The following is a 17017-nucleotide window of genomic DNA, read 5'->3' as shown; positions in this document are numbered from 1 at the left end:
ACTTCCCGGCTTAGCTTTCCTCTTCCCTTGCTAATGCTTGGGCCCTGATGCTAGTGGCCTCCCTATGGGTCCTCTGTCCTTGTGTCCATTGGGGAGCAGGCTGCTTACTGCCCTGTCCTGGTTGGACTTAGGTGGAAGCACTGACCCGGCAGCCCCGGGCCACAACAGTTCATGCAGTGCGGGACACGGAGCTTGCCAAGTTGCCCGAGGGGACTCTGAGCCATATTAAGAGGAGGTACCCACAGGTATGGGAGCTCTAGGGAGGGACCAAGGGTAAGGGAGGGGTCATTCCAATGCTTCTTCAGGGTGGAGGCTGGGACTGTTGGGGTCTTAGTTATGTGGTGGAGAACCGGGCTTCCAGGCACTTCTCAGGGGATCTGGGCTCCAGGCATCCTCTCAGGTGATGGCCAAAGTCAGTGTGGATGGGGACTTGGGCATTCTCTTGCCTGGTGTGATCTCTGGTTTGCAACTCACAGGTTGTGACCCGGCTGATCCACCTCCTGAGCCAGAAAATCCTTGGGAATCTGCAGCAGCTGCAGGGACCTTTTCCAGGTAAGGGCTGGGATGCGTCGGCACAGAGGAGGAGGATTGGAGAACAGTGTGAGGCTCAACGTCTGAGTCCCAGGAACCCTGCTTGGCCCCCTCTGGTTCCTGCTTGTTGCTTCCCTCCTTCAGACCTATCAGGCAGCCCCTCCTTTCCTATAGTCCCCCTTCTCTGCCTCTCTTGGTTCTAGGCCTGGCTCACTTGCTGCCTGTTGCTGGGAAGGACCTATCTCTCTCAGGGCTCTTTGTTCCTCCCCTGGAGCAGGTCCTGATTGCCATGTTTGGGATGGGATGGGACAGCAGGGACCAGACCAAAAAGAAAAATTGCAGTGGCACAGAATTCCTTCCCAAAGGCCACTCTGATGCCTTTTAGTGTCAGGGAGCACGGCCCCAGCAGCGTCCCCTTTCCCAGCTCTCAGTGGCCACGTCAGCCTGGCCTGCCACCCTTCCCTGTCCCCCAGTCTTGCCCTCTCTGAGGGGACTCCCTCTCTTCCTCTATCCTTCCCATTGCCCCTGAGCTCTTGGGGAGCTCTTCCTAGGCCAGTCCATCCCTGACCACAGGCATGGCCTACAGCTCTGGCTGGTCTTACCTCGTCTTGAAGACTTCCACTGAAGGGGCCGAGGCAGGCTTCTAGATTAGGCGGGCAGCTGGGTGATGCAGTAGATAGAGTCAGGAAGACTCAACTTCCTGAGTTCAAATCCAGCTCAGACGCTTCCTGGCTGGGTAGACCTGAGCAAGTCATTTTACCCTGTTTTGTCTCAGTTTCCCCATCTGTAAAATGAACTGGAGAAGGAAATGGTAAATCATGCCAGTATCTCTGCCAAGAAAACTTCAAACAGGCTCTTGAAGAGATCTTGTAGTGTCATGACTGAAAGTACTGAACAAGTAACAAGGTCTCCTAAGTAAGCTTAGGTTCCGGTCTGGGAAGAAGGGACATGTCTTTTCTAGCAAGGGTGGCTTCTTCTGTATTTAAAAAAAAGTTTTATATATATATATTCTCTCAATTATATGTTTAAAAAACTTTTTAACATTTGTTTTTAGACTTTTGAATTCCAAATTCTATCCCTCCCTTCCCCTTCCCTGAGACAGTAAGCAGTCAAGACATAGATTATACACACACACACACATATATATACAATTACGTAAAACATTTTCACATTAGTCATTTTATACAAGATTCATATTTAAAAAGTGAAAGAAAGTGAAACATGGCATGCTTCAGTCTGTATTTAGACAAGATCAGTTCTTTCCCTGGAAGTGTGTGTTTCATCATTAATTCTTTGCAATTGTCTTGGATCATTGTATTACTAAATCATTTACAATTCTTCATCGAATAATGTTTCTGTTACTTTGTACACTGTTCTCCTGATTCTGTTCACTTAACTTTGTATCAGTTCCTGTATGCCTTTCCAGGTTTTTCTGAAATCATCCTGCTTGTCATTTCTTACAGCATAATAATCTTCCATCAAAGTCATGTAGCACAACTTGTTTAGCCATCCCTAAGTTGATGAATATCCCCTTGATATCCAATTCTTAGCCACCACAAAAAGGGTTTCTGTAAATATTTTTTATGTATAAATCTTTTCCCCCTTTTCACTGATCTCTTTGGAGATAAACTTATTAGTGCTGTTACTGGATCAAAGAGTATGTATGGTTTTATAGCTCTTTGGGCATGATTCCAAATTGCTTTCAAGAGTGGTTGGATCAGTTCACAGCTCTACTAACATTGCATTTGTGTTCTAGTTTTCCCACATCCCCTCCAACAGACATCATTTTCCAATCTGATAATTGTGAGATGATACCTCAGAGTTGTTTTAAGCATTGTTCTAATCAGTAGTAATTTAGAACATTTTTAATACAATTGTAGATAGGTTTGATTTCTTCATATTTTAAACAACATGTGTCAGAACATCAAGGAGGATTGAAAAATATAACAATAAAAAATCAGTTTAAGAAAGGACATATAATAGTAAAAGATATTATATTCATGAGTATCCATTTTTTCTTTGCTTCCTTGTAGCTTGTTCTTTTGTTCTCTGTTGTGCACTTTTTTTACTTTATTCTTTTTTTCCCCTTAGCCTCCTCACTTTCCCCAAGCAGGCTGTAGTTAAGCACAAATATGTTCATATATACATACATATCTATGTATACTCAGATACATATACACACATATTTACCCATATATGAGCATGCATCTAAAATAATATTAATATGATTGATATATAATGTACATTTCTCTCTTGATTAAATCTTTAAGTTTGACCTTATCTAACAGCAATGATTACTAGCCCTACTTTTATTATATTATATTACATTATATTTATTATATTATTGTTGTAGAGTATCTGTATTTCTCTTCTCCCCTATACCTGCTGACTGCTTTAATTCTGCTCCTTAACTTGCCTTGGCATTACTTAACCTCCCCCACCCATAGATCCCTCCCTTGTCTTCTTCCTCCATCCTTTGGTTCTCCCTCCGCCCATTCTTCCCCCTTACTTCTTTGTAGATTTTAGAGGGTGCTATGCCTTTCATGGTACGTATGTAGTGTTGTCTATTTAACCCATTGCCAATGTGAGTAGGGTTTCAGAACTAGGAGCCCTCCTCCGCCTTCTAATGCCTCAGTGTCTATTCTTCCTCATTTGTGCAACATAATTACTTATTTGTATGTATGATTGTATAACATAATTACTATTTTTACCTTAACTCTGTTCCAATCTTTCTTTTGAGCTACCCCATTATTGGTGTCAAGTTTAAATATATTGTATGTATTTCATTTCCATGTTAAAAACAAGCAATTTATCCATGTTAAGTTCCTTGAAATTGATTTTTGAGATTTGTTCTTACATGTTAAATTTTCTATTAAGGTCAGTTTTGAAAAAAAGTTCTGAAAATCTTCAAGCTTATATTATGTCCATTTTTTTTTCATTCAATATTATGCATAATTTTGCTGGAAATGATATTTTTGGCTGCAGGCCTAGTTCTTTTGATTGCCAGTACATATGATTCCAGGACCTGCAGTCTTTTATTGTGACTACCAATAAGTACTGTACAAATGTAATTGTAGCTCCAGCATATTAAAAAAATTTTTTTTTATTTCTTGCAAAATTTTTCTCTTTTTTCTGGGGAGTTTCAAAATTTGGCAATAATATTCTTATGTGTTTTCCACAAAGGATCTCTTTGAGGTGGTGATTGGTGGATTTTTTTTTTTTCTGTTTTTTACTTTCCCCTCATGTTCTATCACCAGGACAATTTTCTTGGATTATTTTTTGCATTATTTGCAAGATTCTTTGGTCACAACTTTCAGACAATTCAATTATTTTTATATTTTCTCTTCTTGATCTGTTTGCTAGATATGTTGTTTTTCCTATAAGCTGTTTTACATTCTATTCCTATTTTTTCATTCTTTATATTCTGCTTTGTTATTTTTTGGTCTCTTATAGCTTCACTGGCTTCCCCTTACCCAATTCTAATTTTCCAAGAATTATTTTCATCTTTAAGACTGCATCAAAAAAAAAAAAAAAAAAGACTGCATCTCCTTTTCTACTTGGTTAACTTTTTTCCTCATAATCTTTTTGTTTTTCTTGGATGGTTTTTATTTTATTTTATTTAGTTTTTTTCTCATTGTCTCTCATTTGATTTTTACATTCTTTTTTGAGTTCTTCTATAAATTTTCTCTGGGCAAGTAGCCATTTAATATTACTCTTTGGGGTAGAAGTTTATTTTATTTCTGTATCCACTGAAGATGAATCTTCCTATTCCCATAGTAAGTGTCTGTAGGCTTCTTTCTTCTTTGCCGGTTAATTTTTTTTTTAAATATTAGTATAAGCACCTCTAATTATGGGGTGGATGACCCTAGCTTCACTCCAGCTCTCCCCTCTGACTTGGAGCCCCAAATCAAAAGTTCCCTTCACAGTCAGTAGTGTCCCTGCCCCACTTCTTCTGCATTCTCGATGTGCTGGTTACTTCGGTTATAGGACCGTGTCTCAGCAGCCCAGCCGGGGCTGGAGTTCCTAATCCCCCTCTGTCTTCCTGGACTCAGACACCCAATTCCAGCCATCTGGGAGGTGCAAGTTTCTATGATTTGGGACTGAGGCTCAGTCAAACCCAGCTAGTCCCAAGGGTCCCCACTGGGTGTTTCTGCAGAGCCAGTTTGGAGGTGTTTGCACCTCATATGGGTTAATCTCCAGCCCGGGGTCTTTCTTTGATTCTTCTTGGGTTGTGCCAGAAGACTCCTGTCTTGCCCCAACTCTTATTGATTTTTCACCAGTCTGTGTTGGTCCTGAGGTTGTGGGGGAAATTTGGAGAGCTTGAAATTTACCATTCTACTCCATCATCTTCCCAGAATCCTCCCTGGTTTGATTTTTTTATCTGAAAACTGCCTATTTATATCCTTTAACCATTTATCAATTGGGTTTATCATATACTAGATTACTATGGTCATTTAATGTAATATAATGTATACCTAATCTCCTGCTGATCAATGACTATTTCATAGCCAATACCAGATTGTTTTGATAATTATCACTTTATAATACAGTTCTAGATCTGGAGCAACTAGACATTATTCTTTCATATTTTTTTTTCATTGAATGCCTTGATATACTTGGCCTTTTGTTCTTTCAGATGAAGTTTGTTATTATTTTTTCTAGCTCTATAAGATGATTTTTGGTAGTTATATTGGTATAATGCTAAGTAAATAGATTAATTTATGTAGAATTGTAATGTTTATTACATTCGCTCAGCCTACCCATGAACAGTTATTTTTCTAATTGTTTAAAGGTGACTATGTAAAAAATATTCTGTAATTATATTCATATAATTTCTGGGTTTGTTGTGGCAGATAGACTTCTAAGTATTTCATACTGTCTACTGTTTTTTTTTTTGTTTGTTTTTTTGTTGAGGCAATCAGGGTTAAGTGACTTGCCTAGGGTCATACAGCTAGTAAATAAATATCAAGTGTCTGAAGCCAGATTTGGACTCAGGTCCTTCCGACTTAAGGGCCAGTGCCCTATCCATTATACTACCTAGCTTCCCTGTCTAAATTATTTTAAATGAAATTTCTCTTCCTATCTCTTACTGCTGGATTTTGTTGGTAATAGAAAGAAATGATGATGATTTATGTGGGCTAACTTTATATCCTGTTACTTTGCTATTGTTAATTATTTCAACTAGTTTTTAATTGATTATCTAGGATTTTCAAAATATAACATACCATTTGCAAAGAGTGATAGTTTTGTTTCCTCATTGCCTGTTTTAATTCCTTTACTTTCTTTTTCTTGTCTTATTGCTGTAACTAACATATTTCTAGTACGATATTGAATAATAAGATGATAATAAGTATCCTTACTTCACCTCTGATTGTTTTGGAAAGGTTTCTGGCTTATCTGCGTTACAGATAATACCTGCTAATAGTTTTAGCTAAATATTGCTTGTCATTTTAAGGTTAAGCTCCTGTACTCACTAGTGTTTTTCATAGGAATGAGTGTAATATTTTGTCAAAGGCTTTTTCTGCACCTATTGAGATAGTCTTATGATTTCTGTTGGTTTTGTTGTTGATATCATCAATTATGCTGATTGTTTTCCTAATACTAAACCAGCCCTCTGTTCCTTCTATAAAAGCCCACCTTATCAAAGTGTATGATAATTATGATATATTGCTGTAATCTCCTTTATAGTATTTAATTCCAATTTTTGCAACAATATTCCTTAGGGGAATTGGTCTATAATTTTCTTTTTCTATTTTGATTCTTCCTGGTTTAGATATCTACACCATATTTATGATGTAAAAGGGATTTAGTAGGACTCCTTCTTTACCTATTTTCCCAAGTAGTTTATATAGTATTGGGATTAATTGTTCTTTTAATGCTTGGTAGAACTAGCTTATGAATCCATTTGACCCTGGGGATTTTTTCTTAGGAAGTTCATTGATGGCTTGATCAATTTCTTTTTCTGAGATTGGGTTAATTACGTATTCTATTTCTTCCATTTATCTTCATAATTTATCTGTTTCATTTAGATTATCAAATTTATTGCCATATAATTGGGCAGAATAGCCCCCAATAGTTTGATTTATTTGATTAATTTTAATTTCCTCTTCATTGGTGGTTAATTCATCCTTTTCATTTTTGATATTAGTAATTTGGTTTTCTTTTCTTTTTTAAAAATCAAATTAACTAATGGCTTATCTTTAAGCATTTTATTTTTGTTTTTATTAGTGATTTTCTTTTAGTACGTTGATTTTTCAGGATTTCCAATTTGGTGTTTAATTGAGGATTTTTCATTTGTTCCTTTTCTAGTTTATTATTTTTAAAATAATAGCCTTTTATTTTCAAAATACGATAGAAATAGTTTTCCACATTCATCCTTGCAGAACCCTGCGTTTCAAAATTTTCTCCCTTCCTTCCCCTTCACTCCCTCCCCTAGACCACAGGTAATCCAATATATATTAAACATGTGCAGTTTATATATACATATTTACATATTTATCATGCTGCATAGGAAAAATACGATCAAAAAGGAAAACAAATGAGAAAAGCAAACAAATAACAGCAAAAAAGGTGAACATACTATGTTGTGATACACATTCAGTCCCCATAGTTCTTTATCTGGTTGCAGATGGCTCTCTCCTTCACAAGTCTATTGGAATTGGCCCAAATCACCTCATTGTTGAAAAGAGCCAAGTCCATCAGGGTGGATTATCACATCATCTTGTTGCTGTGTACAGTGTTCTCTTGTTTCTACTCACTTCACTTAGCATCAATTCATATAAATCTCTCCAGGCCTCTCTGAAATCATCCTGCTGATCATTTCTTATAGAATAATAACATTCCATAACATACATATACCATAATTTATTCTGCCATTCCCCAATGATGGATATCCAGTTAATTTCCAGTTCCTTGCCACCACAAAAATGTTTTTGCATATGTGGGTCCTTTTTCCTTTTTAATGCTCTTTGGGATACAGACTCAGTAGTGATACTGGTAGATCAAAGGGTATGCACAGTTAGATAACCCTTTGGGCATAGTTCCAAATTGCTCTCCAGAATGGTTGGATCAATTTGCAGCTCCACCAACAATATATTAGTGTCTCAATTTTCTTACATCCCCTCCAGCATTTATCATTATCTTTTCCTGTTATCTTAGCCAAACTGAGAGTTGTGTAGTGGTACCTCAGAGTTGTCTTAATTTGTATTTCTCTGATCAATAATGATTTAGAGCATTTTTTTCATATGATTAGAAAATGGATTTAATTTCTTTATCAGAAAATTGTCTGTTCATATCCTTTGACCATTTATCAATTGGACAATAGCTTGTATTCTTATAAATGTGAGTCTTTATATTTTAGAAATGAAGCCTTTATCAAAGTCCTTGGATGTAAATCTAGTTATTTTAGTTGCACTCCCAGTTCTTTGATCTGTTCTTTCCCTCTTTAATTGATGTAAACAATTAGAAATCTAAATTTTCTCCTAATACTAGCTTGGCTGCCTATAAATTTTGGCATCTTGTCTTATTGTTGTCATTTTCTTTAGTAAGTTATCGATTGTTTCTGTGATTTGTTCTTTGATCCACTTTATTTTTTAGAATTACATTATTTAGTTTCCATTCAATGTTTAATCTATCTTTCCATTACCTGTTATTCAATATAATTTTATAGTATCATAATCTGAAAAGGATACATTTAATATTTCTGCTTTTCTGCATTTGGTTGTGACATTTTTATGTCCTAATACTATTTTATAGTTACTGTAGCATTATTAAATATATAATGATATATATGTATGTATTTGCTATATAATATATATGGTAGTGCCATGTACTGCTAAGAAAAAAGTATATACCTTTCTATTCCCATTCACTTTTCTCTAGAAACCTATCATGTCTAAGTTGTCCAAAATTTTATTCATCTCCTTAACTTCTTTCTTGTTTATCTTTTGATTAGATTTATCTAGATATGAGAGAGAAAAGTATAGTTTTATTGTCTATTTCCTTCTCTAACTCATTTAACTTTTTCAAAAATCTAGGTACTTTACCATATGGTGTATATCTTTTTTGTATTTTTAACAGTGTGTACTTGTCTGAGAGTTGGCAGAATGTCCTAAACAGCCAGATAGTGTAGTAGGTAGAGCCCTAGAGTCAGGAAATCTATTCTGAACATTGCTTCAGAGCTTTCCTTGCTGTCTCTCCTGGGCAAGCCACTTTGCCGCTCTGGGCCTCAGTTGCCTCCTCTGTAAAATGAAGGGGATTACACCAGAGGAACTTCCCAAGTCTTTGGTCCTATGACATAGAAAGTGTTGTTTTGTGCCCTGCTGAGGGCTCCTCTCTGCTCCCCTGCTTCTCCCTTTCCTGAAATTTGTGTTGGCCGGAAGTTCCCCAGAGTAGATCTCACACTCCCAGGCATCATAGGGCCCATGTTTTGTATCTAGTCCTTTTGAACGCACCCTTGCCAGCTTCTTCTCAAACTGTCCATCCTTTCCTTGGACATTGCCCGGGCACGGCCAGGACGAGGCTTAGCAGGCTTTGGAGGGCATAGATCCAACGGCTCTGAGATGGTCAAGCAGCTGAGTTCAAATTCTGCTTCTTGCTGCTTCTAACTTGAGTAAGTCTCCTCTATCTAAAATTCAGTTTACCCCTTTATAAAATGAGGGTTCCAACACGAGAAGTCTAAGATTCCTTTTTATTCTTGTGACTTGTAGGCTTTTAGTCTTTGGGATTTGCTCCTTTGGGATGATACTAGTGCAGAAGTATTCTTTTCCCTTCATATTCTGGACTTCCCGCATATCTTCTTTTTTCAGTCCCCCAGACTGTCCTGGCCTATCTCAGCTCTGACTCTGTTTTTTCAATCAAACACAACTGTTTATTCCCAGACCGGATGGTTTGTCTGCCAGGGAAGTGATATGAGAGCACATCTAAGCCCCAGAGAGAGCGTGCTATGTGAGGCTTTGCTTCTGGGTAATTTATTCTTAGTGATATGAAGCAGCTTTTCAAATGGTAGCTTAATAGTTTGTATTTTTTCTTTAGGGACTTTTTGACCATTATCTATAGCTTGTCTATTAGGGAATGTCTCTTGGTTCCTTTTTCCACATGGAGAGACAAGAACTCTCTGAATCACATTTATAGATGCTTTATTTATAGGTTTTCCCCTCTACAATACATTTAAAATTAGGTTAAAATAAACATAAGCCATTCATTAATTCACCATTTTGTCGTGTACCTACCTCATACAGGGCCATATGTTAGGAGCTATTAAGGGTGAGGATGAGTCATGGTCCTTCCTTTAAAAGGTTAATGATCAGATAAAGGAGAGAAGCCTCATGCACGAGTAATTGACATTATTGGCAGGATGTGGTCAATGCTATATGATTTTTTTAAAAAGGAATGGAAGGAATTCTGGGGTGATCAAAAGGGACATTGGAGAGGAAAGAGCTTTTGATAAAGATTTTGAATGGGGATAGCATTTCAGTGAGTGGGTGTGGAGAAAAGCAAAAAAGAAGGCAGTAACACAATGTAGCAGGAGTATAACCTAGGTAAGGACATTCAGGAAGAGCCAGAGAGGAGAAACATGGTGGAGAACATTGGGCTGGTGATCCATGGAAGTAGAGCTAATTGTTATCATTGGTGTGTGAACTACAGATGTGATGCTCCAACCACTTTGTGGGATCCCCACAATGACTTAAATGAAGCAGATCGTCAGCAGTCAGTCAGTGAATATTAAGTGCCTACCATGTGCCAGACATTGGACCAAGCTCTGGGGATATAGAGAAAGGCAAAAGACAGTCCCCTCTCTAAAGGAACGCATCATCTAATGGAGAAGACACCGTGCAAAAAGCTATGTAAAAAGAAAATCTGTGCAGGATAAATTGGACATAATTAGTGGGGGAGGACATAAACATTAGAGGAATTGGGAAAGGCTTCTTGTAGAAAATGAGATTTTGGCTGAGACTTGAAGGAAGTCAGGGACCACTAGGAGACAGAAGTGAGGAGGGAGAGATTTCCAAGTATGGGGGCCAGTATGGGGGTGAAATTGCCTAGAGCTGGAAAATGGAGAATCTTCCTCAAGGACCAGCCAGAGGCTCACTGGATCATTACATCTCTGCAGGGGAGTAAGGTATAAGAGAACCGAAAGGTAAAAAGGAGTCAGGTTGTGAAGGGCTTCGAATGCCAAACAGGGTTTGATATTTGCTCTTGGAGGTGATGGGGAGCCCCACTGGAGCTTATTGATTCAGACTTTAGGAAGATCCATTGATGGCTTTGTGGAGGATGGCCTTGGAAATGCCCATCTTCTCATCAGGAGGCAGAGGTAATATGCTTCATTCTCTGTCCTCTGGAGATATGGTTGGTCTTTGCATTGATCAGCTTTGGTGAGTCTTTCTTTTTTTTTCTTTTTTTTTTTTTTTAAATAACTTTTTATTGATAGAACACATGCTAGGGTAATTTTTTACAGCATTATTCCTTACACTCACTTCTGTTCCGATTTTTCCCCTCCCTCCCTCCACCCCCTCCCCAGATGGCAAGCAGTTCTTTACATGTTGAATAGGTTACAGTATATCCTAGACACAATATATATATGTGCAGAACCGAACAGTTTTCTTGTTGCACAGGGAGAATTGGATTCAGAAGGTATAAATAACCCAGGAAGAAAAACAAAAATGCAAGCAGTTTATATTCATTTCCCAGTGTTCTTTCTCTGGGTGTAGCTGCTTCTGTCCATCTTTGATCAATTGAAACTGAATTAGCTCTCTTTATCGAAGAGATCCACTTCCATCAGAATACATCCTCAAACAGTATCGTTGTTGAGGTATATAATGATCTCCTGGTTCTGCTCATTTCACTTAGCATCAGTTCATGTAAGTCTCGCCAGTCCTCTCTGTATTCATCCTGCTGGTCATTCCTTACAGAACAATAATATTCCATAACATTCATATACCACAATTTACCCAACCATTCTCCAATTAACGGGTATCCATTCATTTTCCAGCTTCTAGCCACTACAAACAGGGCTTTAGCGAGTCTTTCAGAGCTGTTTTTTGCCTTTGTGATATGGTTCTTACTTCTGGTTCCTCTCACTTTACTCTGGGTCAGTTCATACAAGTAAAGGATGACAAATTCAATAGCAACAAGACTCAGACTGGACAGCATTGGCACTAATTGGCAAAGCTCTCACCATTTTTTTAAATTAATAAAAAAAAACTATGAAAGCACGAGGCTGGGTGCACATTCAGTTGAAATCTTCAATTTTATTCAAGCAGAGCTATAGAAAAGTTGAATGGGCTTCCCTCTTTAGAAGGCTTTATGCAGAAGCAAGATGATTATTTTTTGAATATTTTTCACCATCTTTCGCTATACCCACTCTTGCACTGAAATCACTTGTTTTTTGATATATATTGCTGAGCCTCAGTTTGCTTTTCTGAAAGATGAGGAAGTAGATAACAGATGTGATCTCTTCCACCTTTAGATCCATGCTTCCATGTTGATTTAATTTGGAGGACTCTCTTCACCCCACTGGAAAAAATAGATGATAATGGAGATTTTTTTTTTACATTACAGTAATTCTCTTATATACTCTCTCTTCCCCCTTGAACCTTCCCTAGTAGGAAAGAAAAACAGTTAAGCAATGCTTGCTGACCAAACATCCACATCTGACGACAAATTCCACACCCATGGTTTCCTCCTTGTCCCTCCCAATCCTCCTCCCCCAAAGAGGACAAAGATGTGTTTTATTAGTTTAGAAGGACTTCCCTGAGGTAGAGAGAGCTGCTCCACCCATGTCCTCCTTGTACAAACTGTTCTTTTCTTCCTGATGGGCTTTTTGACTTGTGCTCATCCCAAGCACTGCAAGGTGAGGTCATACCATGGCCCCTACAGTGATGTTTCTTTCTTGTTCCTTTTGGGTCTGTGACAAAAACAACTTCCCCAAATTCTTTAATTTCTCTCTCTCTCAGAAGGACTTGTGAACCCTTCTTGCTTTAAGCTGAACTTTGCCCCTATTTTCTGGTTTCAGTTTATGCCATAAAGTCAATATTGACGTCATTCAGTTCCTCCAATAGCATGTTGACTCAATGGGCAAACATCTGTTTGGGATATGATTAAGTTAATGGTGATTGAAGGTCTAAAACCTGTCCCTCACACTTTGTGCCCCTCTGTTATCATCACTGGATAGTTGATAGGGGCAGCCCAGACCTGAGGAACATTTTGTGATTTTCTGTTTTTTTGGGTCACCTGGGCCAAAGAATTCCACCTCTGGTGGACAGCTCCTCATTGCTGAGCATTTGCACACTTAGACCTTAACTTGGCTTTCACAGAGTAGACATGGTCTGCTGTCAGGATCATAACTCTACCCTTTATGATATGCTAGGTTGTTAATTTATTCTTATCTCCACTTTACGGTGACTGAAAGAGACCTAGAAAGATCCCTTCTTTACCTTTGGTTGCTCCTGATAATGGGATTCTAATAGAACCATATGGGTGATTTAGGGGCAACTTCTGGCCCAAGTCAGTATGGTTGTGACTTTCCAGTCTTATCACTTGTTTAACTGATTTAGATGGGAAGCACTTTATAAATCTTAAAAGTGCTACATAAATCATGTCAGTTAATCCTTCTCACTACTGTGAGGGTGCTCATTTTGCTGACCAGTGTCCCTTTCTTACTGCTAGTCTCAGGGAGATTTTGAACTCGGGTCTTCCTGTCTCTAGTGCAGCACATTACCTTTCAATTGGCTCTGACTGAGTCTTCCCAGGACTTGACACCAGCATCCTGACCACCTTTGTATGAGCTTTGGACCAAAGGCTTAGCAGTAAAGAAGGCCGTACCCTCCTAACAAAGCTCCTTCTCATAAGGCTGGGTTTGTTAGTTCCCACACTCACCAGGACTACCCCAAGATACCATCTTGTCCTATTTTAGGGGAGCCTCAAGTTCCCATGAACATGAGTTTCACTGTCTTTCTGATCATACGTTCCACAGCTTCTGCTAATGAATCCCCCATGTTCTCTTTCTGTGCTCCTGGAACACCCTTGTCATGAAGAGGGGTAGTCAGTGGAACCGGCCTAGTCCAACCTTCTCATTTTGTTAATGAGAAAACACAAGCCCAGAGAAAGGAAGGAATGAAAGGATAATTACTCTCTCTCCAAGAGTCCCTGGGCATCTAAGGTGGCCGCCTGCTCTTTCTTCAACTAGACTTGGCCCCTCCTGCTGTTTCTGGTTTGAGTCCTTGCCTTGCTTGGGTCTGGGGGTGAATGCTGCTGCAGTCCTTGCATCTCTCTTCAGGACTCCCCAGACCCTTACCTTATTTCTCCTTGTTTCTTCCCACCAGCCTGGTGGATTTGGGCATCTCTGGGGATTTGGGCCAGACATCACTTGCTGCTGCTTTAGCAGCTTGTCTGCTTTCCAGGCAGCTGGATAAGCAACGTTCCAGATCACAGGTTTTACTCTCTGAAGAGAAGGGGCCACAGAGAGGGATCCCCTTTTCCCAGGACATCTTTGGACAAAGGCAGTGCTGAAGAAAAAACTGATTTAGAGCATGGGGCTGTAGGGATTGCTTTGCCCATCTCTTTTATTGTAGGTAGGACAGTTTTAATCCTCACAAGGTCCAGTCTCAGCTCTGCCACTTTATTAGCTGAGCAATCTTGGCAAGACATCTTCTTGGGGCCTGTTTCTTCATCTGTAAAATGTGGGATTTGTGCTAGATGGCTGCCAAAGCCCCTGCTACCTCTAAATCTCTGATCTTTCTCTAACTTTTAGTTTCCTCCTTGAGGCTTCTTTATGGCATTTTGGGACTGTGATGCCCCGCCCCCCATTTCTCACTGTGGAAATAGGGGACCCACTTCTCATGCATCTGCTCCAGATGACTGCTACTTCCTAGATTTCTATCCAGAGCCCTTTGCTGTCTTCCCTCTCTTCCTATCTACTTTGGCTTGATGTTTTCATCTTGAATTTTATTGTTGTGGGTTTTGGGACTTTGAGGTGCTTTCAGCCTCACAGCCAGGATCACAGGGGCACCTGTCCTGCCTTCAAGAAGGAGGAGTCTCGAGTCCAGGCAGAGGATTGGAAGGACGGGGAGGGCTCCAAGGCCATGCGAGGGATGTAGGGATGGGGCTGAGAGTGGAGGGATTACTTGGGAGAGGATGTGGATGGTCAGGATACATCCTGGTCTCTCCCCAGGTTCAGGCCTTGGTGTGCCGCCTCCTTCGGAACTTACCAACCCAGCCAGTAACCTCGCGACAGTGGCTGTGCTGCCGGTCTGTGCAGAGGTGCCCATGGTGGCCTTCACTCTGGAGCTGCAGCATGCCCTGAGAGCCATTGGTCAGTGTGGAAGAGGGGGCGCCGTGGTCTGGGGAGGGGGCCTGTGGAAGGAAGCCGGGTGGGATGCAGGGTTACAGGGGGTGTCCCTTAAAATGCCTCCCTTGTTCCCCCAGGCCCAACTCTGCTCCTCAACAGCGACATCATCCGGGCCCGACTTGGGGCTTCAGCCCTGGACAGGTGGGAGTCCCCGGATGGAGGGGGCAGGAGGAAGTAGGGGCAGGGTCCTTTGCCAGCGCTGGCACTTAATGCTTCAAGCCTCTTATAGCATCCAGGAGTTCCGGTTGTCCGGTTGGCTGGCCCAGCAGGAGGACACGCATCGCATCGTGCTCTACCAGACAGATGGCTCGCTGACCCCCTGGACTGTGCGCTGCCTGCGCCAAGCTGACTGCATCCTCATCGTGGGCCTGGGGGACCAGGAGCCCACACTTGGCCAGGTCCTGACCCCTGCCCTCTCCGGTCCAAAGGACCCTGACCTTTGGCCCCATGGCTCTGTTCTGACCTGGGTCTCCTTTCTGCTCCTTGCACAGCTGGAGCAGAGGTTGGAGAGCACGGCTGTGAGGGCCCTGAAGCAGCTGGTCCTGCTGCACCGGGAGGAGGGTCCCGGGCCCACCCGCACAGTGGAGTGGCTCAACATGCGCAGCTGGTGCTCAGGCCACTTGCACCTGCGCTGCCCACGCCGTCTCTTTTCCCGTCGCAGCCCTGCCAAGCTGGTACCGTTGGGGCTGGGGGGGAGGGAGGGCAGGCAAGCACACGGCGCGGAGGAGCGGTGCCCAGAGCAGGGCTCTGGCTGCCCAGACTCCCTGCCACCCCCACCAAGTGTGCCTTCTCCCCTTGCTTCCCCAGCGAGAGCTCTACGAGAAGGTCTTCTCCCGCCGGGCTGACCGCCACAGCGACTTCTCCCGCTTGGCACGGGTGCTGACCGGGAACACCATTGCCCTCGTCCTGGGAGGGGGCGGGGCCAGGTAAAGGATGACAGGCAGCGGGGAGGGGGGAAGGAACTAAGGAGAGGCCAGCTTCTGACCGGGGGCTGACCATCAACCTTGGCCCCCAGGGGCTGCTCCCATATCGGGGTGCTGAAAGCTCTGGAGGAGGCTGGTGTGCCTGTGGATATGGTGGGCGGCACATCCATTGGTTCCTTCATCGGGGCCCTTTACGCGGAAGAACGCAGTGCAAGTCGTACTAAGCAGCGTGCTCGTGAATGGGCCAAGGTACTCCCAGGCCCTTCCCCCCAGCCCCGGCTGCCCCCGGGCTTGAGATCCCTCTGAGCCCCTCAGGCCTGTTAAAAACCTCAGTGGCCCCTCATGAGTGCTTCAGGTCCCTTGGTCCTCTCCAGTAAACCTCAGTGGCCCCCTGTGCCCCCCTTAGACCTCTCAGTGGCCCTTTGTGAATGTCTCAGGTCCCTCGGTTTCCCCTCTCCACCAGTAAACCTCAGTGGCCCCCTGTGCCCCCCTTAGACCTCTCAGTGGCCCTTTGTGAATGTCTCAGGTCCCTCGGTTTCCCCTCTCCACCAGTAAACCTCAGTGGCCCCCTGTGCCCCCCTTAGACCTCTCAGTGGCCCTTTGTGAGTATCTCAGGTCCTTCGGTTTCCCCTCTCCACCAGTAAACCTCAGTGGCCCTCTGTGGCCCCCTCAAACCCCTTCAAACCCCCTGAGCATCTCCCTGTGAATCTTGGTAGCTCCTATGCTCCCTAGCATGAAGCTCCCTGACCTTCTCTCCACGTCTCCCACAGAGCATGACATCAGTGTTTGAGCCGGTGCTGGACCTCACGTACCCTGTTACCTCCATGTTCTCAGGCTCTGCTTTCAACCGAAGCATCCACCGCGTTTTCCAGGACAGGCAGATTGAGGTGCCTCCTCCTTCCTTACAGGACCCTGCCCTTCCAGCGCTCCTCTTCCTGATCCCCAGACCTCTCTCCTGTTCTCGCCCTCCCCAGCTCTGACAGCTTTGCCCTGCTGGCTTCCTCACCTGCTTCCTTTGGCCACGCCTCGGGCATTTGGCTCCATGTTGGAGCTCTCCCGTCCCACTGTACCACGGCCGCAAGGGCCGCACTCCCTGTTTTTGCTTTTCTCTCTCTGAGACAGAGGCCGTGGCAAATGGCCTCCGCTCAGCAGAGTTTGTGGGAGGCCTGAGGGGAGCGGGGCCTGGCCCTGCCTGTCAGACCCACAGCTCCAAGGG

The 17017-nt window shown here is 42.4% G+C and overlaps 1 protein-coding gene across 6 annotated transcripts in view; it reads left to right on the top strand.

The window, feature by feature from the left end:
• The window catches only part of PNPLA6 (patatin like phospholipase domain containing 6), a 45063-nt gene that overhangs the window by 21747 nt on the left and 6299 nt on the right, over positions 1-17017 (top strand). For all 6 annotated transcript variants that reach the window (XM_051972526.1, XM_051972524.1, XM_051972522.1 and 3 more), the window contains 9 exons: positions 132-245; positions 477-552; positions 14702-14842; positions 14956-15019; positions 15108-15276; positions 15370-15552; positions 15686-15804; positions 15894-16050; positions 16572-16688. In XM_051972526.1, coding sequence (XP_051828486.1) covers positions 132-245; positions 477-552; positions 14702-14842; positions 14956-15019; positions 15108-15276; positions 15370-15552; positions 15686-15804; positions 15894-16050; positions 16572-16688 — 1140 coding nt within the window. The remainder of the gene's footprint in view (positions 1-131; positions 246-476; positions 553-14701; positions 14843-14955; positions 15020-15107; positions 15277-15369; positions 15553-15685; positions 15805-15893; positions 16051-16571; positions 16689-17017) is intronic.

Source organism: Antechinus flavipes, chromosome 1, assembly GCF_016432865.1.
Source record: "Antechinus flavipes isolate AdamAnt ecotype Samford, QLD, Australia chromosome 1, AdamAnt_v2, whole genome shotgun sequence".
Classification (NCBI taxonomy): domain Eukaryota; kingdom Metazoa; phylum Chordata; class Mammalia; order Dasyuromorphia; family Dasyuridae; genus Antechinus; species Antechinus flavipes.
Note: the sequence above shows the minus strand (reverse complement) of the source record. Positions and strands in the feature narration are given on the sequence as shown.